The sequence below is a fragment of the Nanorana parkeri genome, unplaced genomic scaffold, assembly GCF_000935625.1.
Source record: "Nanorana parkeri isolate BGI_ZX_2015 unplaced genomic scaffold, ASM93562v1 scaffold1082, whole genome shotgun sequence".
Taxonomy (NCBI): domain Eukaryota; kingdom Metazoa; phylum Chordata; class Amphibia; order Anura; family Dicroglossidae; genus Nanorana; species Nanorana parkeri.
In genome coordinates, this window is record NW_017307350.1 from 8,320 (window position 1) to 16,949 (window position 8,630).

The 8,630-nt window shown below is 39.8% G+C and overlaps 1 protein-coding gene across 1 annotated transcript in view; it reads right to left on the minus strand.

Annotated features, from left to right (window-relative positions):
* Nucleotides 1–285: 285 nt before the first annotated feature.
* Nucleotides 286–8,630, minus strand: part of EYA4 (EYA transcriptional coactivator and phosphatase 4) — a 77,718-nt gene continuing 69,373 nt past the window's right edge. Inside the window, exons 11-14 of the mRNA XM_018567680.1 lie at nucleotides 8,440–8,529; nucleotides 5,645–5,703; nucleotides 3,414–3,574; nucleotides 286–404 (exon numbers count right to left, since the gene is read on the minus strand). Coding sequence (XP_018423182.1) covers nucleotides 286–404; nucleotides 3,414–3,574; nucleotides 5,645–5,703; nucleotides 8,440–8,529 — 429 coding nt within the window. The remainder of the gene's footprint in view (nucleotides 405–3,413; nucleotides 3,575–5,644; nucleotides 5,704–8,439; nucleotides 8,530–8,630) is intronic.

An 8,630-nucleotide genomic window follows, 5' to 3' on the forward strand; every position in this document is an offset into this window, starting at 1 on the left:
ACAATGTTAAACATTTCTGCTGAATCTACCCTCATAGTATATTTAAAGTAACCCAATATACTGTGTGAAGTTACTGTTACGGTATGACTAGGACACCCTTACAGTCACATATGGTCACAAAGACTATGTGTAGTTTTAGAATAAAAACACTGCCTACTATTGTATGCTCTAACCACACTTGTATCTGTTTTAAATTAGTTTGGCAAAAATGCGAATTAGAAAAACAAGTCTTAAGTGACATTGTAACTGTGCATTTAGTGATGAAATCTAAACATACATTTTGACTTACCTCGTGTTAATGAGTGATAGTGATTTAAGTGCATTTGAGAGCCAGGAGTCTGTCAGAACTTCAAGATCTGCCCGCAATTGAAGCCAGGCCTCTCTCTTAGCTGGGCCAAAAAGTCCTTCAGCACAAACAGACAGGAAATCATAGATTAAATGCTGCTTTCATGGAAATGTGAAATGTTTTCTTCCATTAAATTTTCCCCAAATTTGAAGAAAAATATGATATGCAGCCTCTTATTATGGGATAATTTCTGTTTTATTTTATGGAATGGGTCATAAATGAATGATACCTTTGTGTATAATGAAAAAGCACATGGTTATACAGTCAGGGACCCTTATACTAGATGCAGGATTTATTTTCTTTATTGTACAGAAAATAAATGCCATATTATATGTACTGTATAAATTGCCACTTTAACAAACAGTAGAAAGTTAGCTGCTTTGGTTCAAAATTTGCATCCGTAGCCTTTCCATTATTATAAATATAACAAAGCATATGATAATATAATAGCAAATGCTGTTGTTTTTAAAAAGGGTCAGGATAAGCTGAGTTTTTCTGCTGCGTGACCTGATTTAACGAGATAATATAACTGATTGCTGTCAGTATATATCCTTCACTAACCTCCTATGACTGTACCTGTAATTCAAATTTAAAATTCATTATTGCTTTATTGAGCTTAGCAATGTTTGAACAAACATTGCGGGCTGGGGATGATGCTTTATAGGACAGGGCTACATTTTATTTCCAGACCATGCAACTGCATTTATCTCTACCGTTATGTGTATGTCTGGCCAAAACGTTTTTGTTTTAATTTTAGAATTGAGAAGGGTAAGCACCCCAGTTAGTTTTTACTGCTATCCAGGGCTCCGTTAGAGAGATAAGGCCTTACTTCCTGCTCTGTTCCAGACAGAAAGTGAGGGGAATTCTCCAACAGCAACAAAATAAAAATGCTCGACTTAAAAATAGTAGGGGATGGCTAGATCACCTGTCAGATGTTTATTTCTGTCTGTGTCCCTGTTGCAGATTTTCCCACACCTCCGGTCGGGTGAAACCATTTTCAGCAGAAAATGGTGAAATCTAACTAATAACAGTACAGCTCAAAAGGAGATCTCAACTTTCTCTATTCTATTAGAAAATTAGAAAAAAAAGTTGTAGGTTTGACATAATGGTACTAGCTTTTTGTTGGGTTGTCCTTGGTTATGGAAAGGTTGGACCTATGCAGAAGAAATGGGTATAACTGAATATGCTCTGGATTGAGGGATGCATGGGACACTAAAGCAGCCATGGTATATAAATCGTGCCAGTATACATTTATATGTGATGTCACACAGCCTGATGGAGCAATACCATTATATAAAGTAGTTGTACAGCTGCTGATTCAGGTGTGTTTTAGGGCCCTAATGCAGAATGTGTACATACTGCAGTGATCTTTACTGTATGAATAAATAAGTAGCCCACATAAGATCAATTTAGCAACCCAACCCTACTGACAAAAGTCATATTTGCCAGACTGACATTGTGGAATCACATACATTTTACTGTTCTTAGTCAATGACATGTGGATGCTCGGTAATCTATAGATATCACCTGTAAGGGTTCTAACTTGGCCTCTAAGCAACTGGGCATACAAGAGGTGTAAGCTGTCATTTTAATCTACAATTTCTGGTCTCGAACAAAAGGGAAAATGGTAAATATATATAAATGTGCTTTATATGTAGTACCTATATTTTTATTTACATATATATTACATAGTTACATAGTTAATAAGGTTGAAAAAAGACACAAGTGCATCGAGTTCAACCTATACAAAAAAAAAGAAAAACCTCCTTAAACGCACGGTTCAATTTGCTCCAACAGGGGAAAAAATCCCTTCTGTTCCCCTAAAGCAATTGTATAATCCCTGGATCAACAACATCTGGTGTTTTTACTTAAGAAGATTAATATCTAGTTATATTCTGCTCATTAAGGAATGCATCCTGATGTTTTATTAAAACAATGAACTGTTTAATCATCTAGAATTAGTTCCTGAGGTAGCCTATATTGTTTAGAAAATTATTTATTGTAAATAATAAATATAACATGCAGCAGCTATTTAGGGGGTTATTCACAAAGCTAGTCGAAGGATCAGCTGTAGCTACGGCTGATCCTTCGGCTAGCTTAGACTGAGCTGAGGTGAAAGCCGAAGCGGGCCAAATGGCCGGCCATTGGTCGGCCGAAAGCCTGCTACTGACAGCTGGGCGGGGCCAGCCTTCATCTCATGGCTGGCTCTGGCCACTGGCAATGACAGAGCAGCGTCCCCTGGTTACCAGGTAACCAGGGGACACTGAACTGTCATTACAATGAGAGCTCTGATATCACGGCCGGCTCCGCTGAACTGTCATGAGAGCTCAGCGGAGTTGGCCCGTGATATAAAAGCCGGCTCTGCTGAGCTCTCATTGTAATGACAGTTCAGCATCCCCTGGTTACTTGGTAACCAGGGGATGCTGAACTGTCATTACAATGAGAGCTCTGATATCACGGCCGGCTCCGCTGAACTGTCATGAGAGCTCAGCGGAGTTGGCCCGTGATATAAAAGCCGGCTCTGCTAGCGGAGTCAGCTTTGATATCACCGCCGGCTCCGCCAGGCTCTCATTGTAAGGACAGCTGGTCCCGGCCAATAGAAAACAGTTGGGCAGAGCTAGCTCTCACTGCTAGCTCCGCCGAATCGTTTTCTACTTTTTTAAACTGTTTTTCTATTCTGCTCGGGACCACGGAGGTACCGAGAAGAATACCGGCAGCATTCGGCCCCTATGAGAATAGGCCGGACAGCAGCGCATAGCCTGCCGGAGGTTTGGCTTAGCCGATCTAGATGTTGGATCGGCTGAGTCGAACTCCTTCTGCACTTCGGGTCGGCCGAACATGCTGAGCATGTTCGGCTGACCCGAAGCCAGTACGGCTGATTTCAGCCCATATACGGCTGAAATCAGCTGTACAACCCTGAAGTGAATAGCCGAAACAGCGTTCGGCTCACTTCACTTCGGGTTGGTTATTCACACGGCTGCCTTCGGCAGCTTTGTGACTAAGCCTCTTAGTCTTAAAATGAGAGGAGTGAAACATTTATATCTGAAATACAGACTGTACAAAATACCTCCTACATTGTTCTTGTAAGTATTGTACAGTTCTTTTACTCGTCTGTAGCGGAATGCCAACTTTCTCATCCAGTCCACACCGCCCCTGACACCAGTCGGTAAACACAGCGTTGTACTGCTTGCTGCTGCCCGAAAACCATCAGTGGCAAAACTGTAGGAACTAAAAGAATGACAACTCTAATAAATTTTTAGGACCAAAAAAACCCAAACACATTTGTTAAAAACATCAAACATTTTTAATGCCACATTTTTAAAATAAGGAAAAACATATTGATATGACTGATTAAGTGATTTGATTGCAGGAAGTTTTTCCAGCAAGAAATCTATTAAACTGAAAATTGCAGTGTAAACATTTTTGCCTGGTTAATGACTGGTGCATCATCTGAGTGTAAAGGTAAATGGGAATTGATCTGATCATGTTGGACATGTACCAGAGTTTGGGAAAAGTAAGCACAGCTTTGTGTAAAGGTCTTAAAGACTCAAACGTAGCATAACCACAGAGGAGAGGAAGGTAGCCTCAAATCCCTGGTACAGGGGTCAGGTAACACAGTAGAAGTGTCCCATGGCAATATACACCTTAAATCTGGCTCTGAAAGAAAGATCCACTCACAATACAAGATTGTGGGCATGATATCAGAAGTATGTTCTCAAGTAACCCTAGGCTTGGATTCAGTTACTATTATTAAAATGTATTCAAGAATCATTTTGTTATTTTTGTATTAGTGACCTAATGATTGCCTTCCAATTTACTTACCATTTTTCTTGGTACATCATTATAGTTTAAAGCCCATCTCTGGGCAGCAAATATCTTTAATTCTAAACTTTGTTCTCCCCCTTTAGAGCATATATCACTGTTTTGTCTCCCCTTTATCTTGTCCCTGGGCATAGATATTCTAGATATTGTCCATTAAAGCATAGATATTCTACATTCTCAGTCCCTGAGATGTCATCACAGGGACTAAAAAATCTTGCTGCATCAAAAGCTGGAAAGCGGAACCCATAGGCTTTGTCTATAGTCAGACTCTTTGGGCTGTGAGTGGATCTGTAGACGTAGACAAGAGAGCAGACAACTCCCCTATCATCCCTGGTACACATAGGCCCACAGTTTAGTTGCACAAAACAATACACTAACTAATAAATAACTGCAGGTAGAACATTAATTGTACTATTTTCTCTGCTTATCAGCTTACACTGTATCTAGGGTTGCCACCTGTCCAGGATTCACCCGAACAGTCCGGGTTTTGAATGCTGTGTTCGGGTTTCATGGCAGCTGAAACCCGGACACATGATGTCAGGCAGACAGGGGCAACCAAAATGAAGATAGGGGCTACTGCCCCCCCCCGCCCCCCCACCACACAAAAAAAAATGTCTCGACTGTGATATCTACATATGAATGGGTGGCCCTATGCACATATGAATATGCCACGACTCATTCTCCCAAAAACATTTCCATGCATCGCTAGAGTGTTCGGGTTGCCACCCCGAAAAGGTGGAAACCCTAACTGTGTCCCTCCACTTCAAACTGAATCTGTTAAAAATGACCCCTACTATGGCTGACAGAGCTCCTATATGCCCAGACATTTCCTACCTCTGTGCAGTCTATGTACCAACCCTCTCTGTGTTATGCCTGTACTGAATGCAGGCGAACATTGCAGAGCTATACGGATACACACAATGTACACGGGGGGTGGGGCACAGAGGTGGGAGGAGGGAAAATGGCTGCAGTGTGTGTTCTGTGCATCCTGGCACCTGGCAGGTTGCAAGAAGGAAAGAGGCTACAATAATCTCATGACTCAAAACATGTTTCAGCTTCCTCCTCTACCCTACTTCTGCCCTGCTGTGCCCTAGCTACTGTGTGCACTAGCCACTCACACTGCTCTCTTACTGTTCCTCAGAGCTATAGGATACAGAGCCGCAGGGAGGAGCGAGGAGCAACGTGGATAAAGCTGGATGGGGACAGGAGTTACATTACTTTTGTCAATGAAGCTGTCCTCCTAGTTCTAGCAGGGAGGGTGTTGACCTGACCAGTCACCTTCTTTACAGGGAGCTGGCAGGGAAGGCTGGTCCCCTGAACAAGAGGTCCGTTCTCTGCATGCCTGGCAATGCTGTATTTAACAATAAATTACAAGCTACAGAGAATACAATAAATGACTTTTGATATGGGATGTGAGTGCAGCATTTAATGTTTTTTTTTGTCTATGGCCGGAGAGGGGATTTAAATCCACAATACCTCAAGTCTTGGCCATTGTCATCAGAAGACACATCATCTACATGGACCTGATCACATTCCTAAAAAAGAAGATGTACATTCATTAATTACAGCCCATTGTCACACAGTATGTAGATATATTTCAAGTGAAGACAAGATGGTAAGGGCCCTCCTTACCATCTTGTCTTGAATTGTATTGTGACTGTAATGTCTTCCTTATATTGTAAAGTGCTGTGCAAACTATAGGCGCTATGTAAATCCTGTATAATAATAATAATAATAATAATGAGCACCTTATTGTTATAGCTAATGTCTGAACATGCCTAAAACCAGCTAGACTGGAATATTTTGGTGTTTTATAAAATATATCTTAAAATGTATTGTATTTAGATTTGCAAATTACAAATGTGCTAATGTAACAAGTAACAACATCTGGAAAGTGAACTCTTTATTTGTTCTTTAGGTGTAGTATGTGCCTCTAGCCAGAAGATGGCAACATTATACACATTTACAATCTCATCCAAGCTCCATAGCAATAAGAATATATTATTAAATAGATCACACGTATACAATATTAACTTATTTACATTATTCCATGATTCACCATTTGGTAAATAAGTAGCAAGAGTACAAAACATTTATTTTCTTTCAACTCGGAGATGACACATACAATTACATGTAACTTGTGTTCAAGGTTGAACATAAAATTAAATTTAAAGTTAATATGTGTTCAAAGTTATTTAGCAATATGGGAAGAATTCATAAAGTATGTCTACCATACTGTTTAGAACTCCATCTGCACCTGCTCCATTTGTCGGCAATTATTGGTGCTTGCCCCAGATTAATGTACCAGTTGGAAACAAGCACTAGCAAGCACTGACATTTGTGTCCGGAGACGCATTAAGGCCAGAGTATCTATACTGGACGCTCCATGCTGAGTGCAGCTTGACACTTCCCAGGGCTGCAGCTAATACGTATAGCATTTAGGATGAGGACGTATACTACTTCTTCATATATCATGCTTGCAAAAGAGAAAATGCAATCTCAAGGACAGAACATAATTGCAATAATCTTTCATTAGTCTTAGATTCCATTGAAGCATAGGTAATCCATGCTATGTTTGTTTTATTATAAGATGGGGTTATGACAAGCACACAAATACCATACTATTATATACTGCACATATGCTGCATGGAAAATATGTTATTGTGATTACTTTATTTCAAAGGGTACACGCAAATGGATGTCATGCAAACGTAAAATATATATTCCCTGATGAAAGTTACTTTACCAACTGTTGCACACTACAAAATAAAGTTTCAGATTTATTTAAACAAATATGTGTTTTTCATTTTTTAATATAAAAAGTGCCCCCCCCAAAAAAAAACAAACAAAAAAAAACACATTAGCCTAATATACCATGTTTCTATTTAAATATATGAGCTACATAAAGTGCCTATTCATTTTCCCATTTGTGCTGGAATTCTAGTTTCTACAATAGTTTTTTATTAAGATTCCAGGCCATTCCAGGGCAAGAATGCCAACACTTATATATGGAGTGCAAACTATAGTTTAAAGTAATTGGGATTGTTTTTCTATATTTTGCATTGACTGGATGGGTGAGGTATTCAAAGGACTCCTGGTCTACCTGGCTTACTGGGGGCATCAGTAACAAAAGGGTCAGTGCTTTGGTAGGGGCCTGATTTGTAGAGTCCCTTTTTAGAATCACCTTTCTGATACTGAAGGGTATAGCATCAGCTTGCCAAGTAGAAAGTGGGACAGATTTGTTGGCCTTCCATAGGAATATCAGCACATATACCTGCTGTGTCAGGTTGGTATAATTTAGGTCAGGAATGTCAAACTCAAAAAAATAAAGTGGGCCAAGCTGAGTGCAATACATCTTTAAGAGAGCCACCTTGTATCTTTTGAGGGCCACACTTTGGTAATTAACAATATAGTAACAACTGCGACTTACAACATGTAGTACCAGAGAAAAGGAAAATAAATTATTTCTTGAAGTACTGAAGACCAAAATTACTTATGAAATTATATTCCTGTGTATATTTTTGCTTTAATCAAGACTACATCAATTGCTGCTGAGCGGGGGCTCTTTAGGCAGCTATCCAGATCAGCTAATCTTTGGCTTGACCTTGGAGGCTGTACCAGGACCCTACCAGACCAAAGATGGGCAGCATTCCTGCACTGTGACCTTAGGGCACTGTGCTATGCTTGTGGCACTTTCCTGGACTTTGTCCCATCTTATTTATTATAGCTGCAGAGCACTTTCCAGATCCAGAGCCGTGGCACAACCATTAGTGTGGCTCTGCCTCTGATAACTCTCCTCTGAGTAATCCTCTGCAAGAGGTGAACACAATATAGTATGCAATCCTCATTTACTAACTCTGCCTCAGGCACTTTTTATAGTGCCACAAAGTGGACTTCAGTGCTTATGTTTGCACTGTGCAGTTTACTATTAAGAACTCCCTATTCCTTTTACTGCAGGAAGGGTAAATTAGCTCTAGCTTTATTTATTTAGCACTCTGTAGCCTCTTGCATTTAAGTATCATCTGAATACAATTTACAGTACGGTCACCAAAATCATACCTCCACTGCTAAAGCCATCTTTATTGCATACACTATAGGATTTCGAGAACATTGATCAAATTTGAAACAATACTACAAATGCATTCTCTTAGTTTTGTTTGGTAAACACACTAGTTTTATATCTCAGTTCATCAAATGAGAAAGCAACAGCTGTTTGAACAAGCACTCCCAGACCAAATTTAGCAACAAGTACACCAAACATTCTGGCTTACCTCCAAATCATTAAAAAATAAGTGTGCATCGGCGAGGTTGAAAATCATTTCTTCCATCCTCAGTCCAAGAGTCACAGCTGTTGGTGAATCCTTTAAAACATGAAGTATTACAAAGTCTCAATGAGATATGTAACATAAAATGATTCACATCAAGGATTTGATCACAGTTGTCATATTTAGTTGCTTTGAAG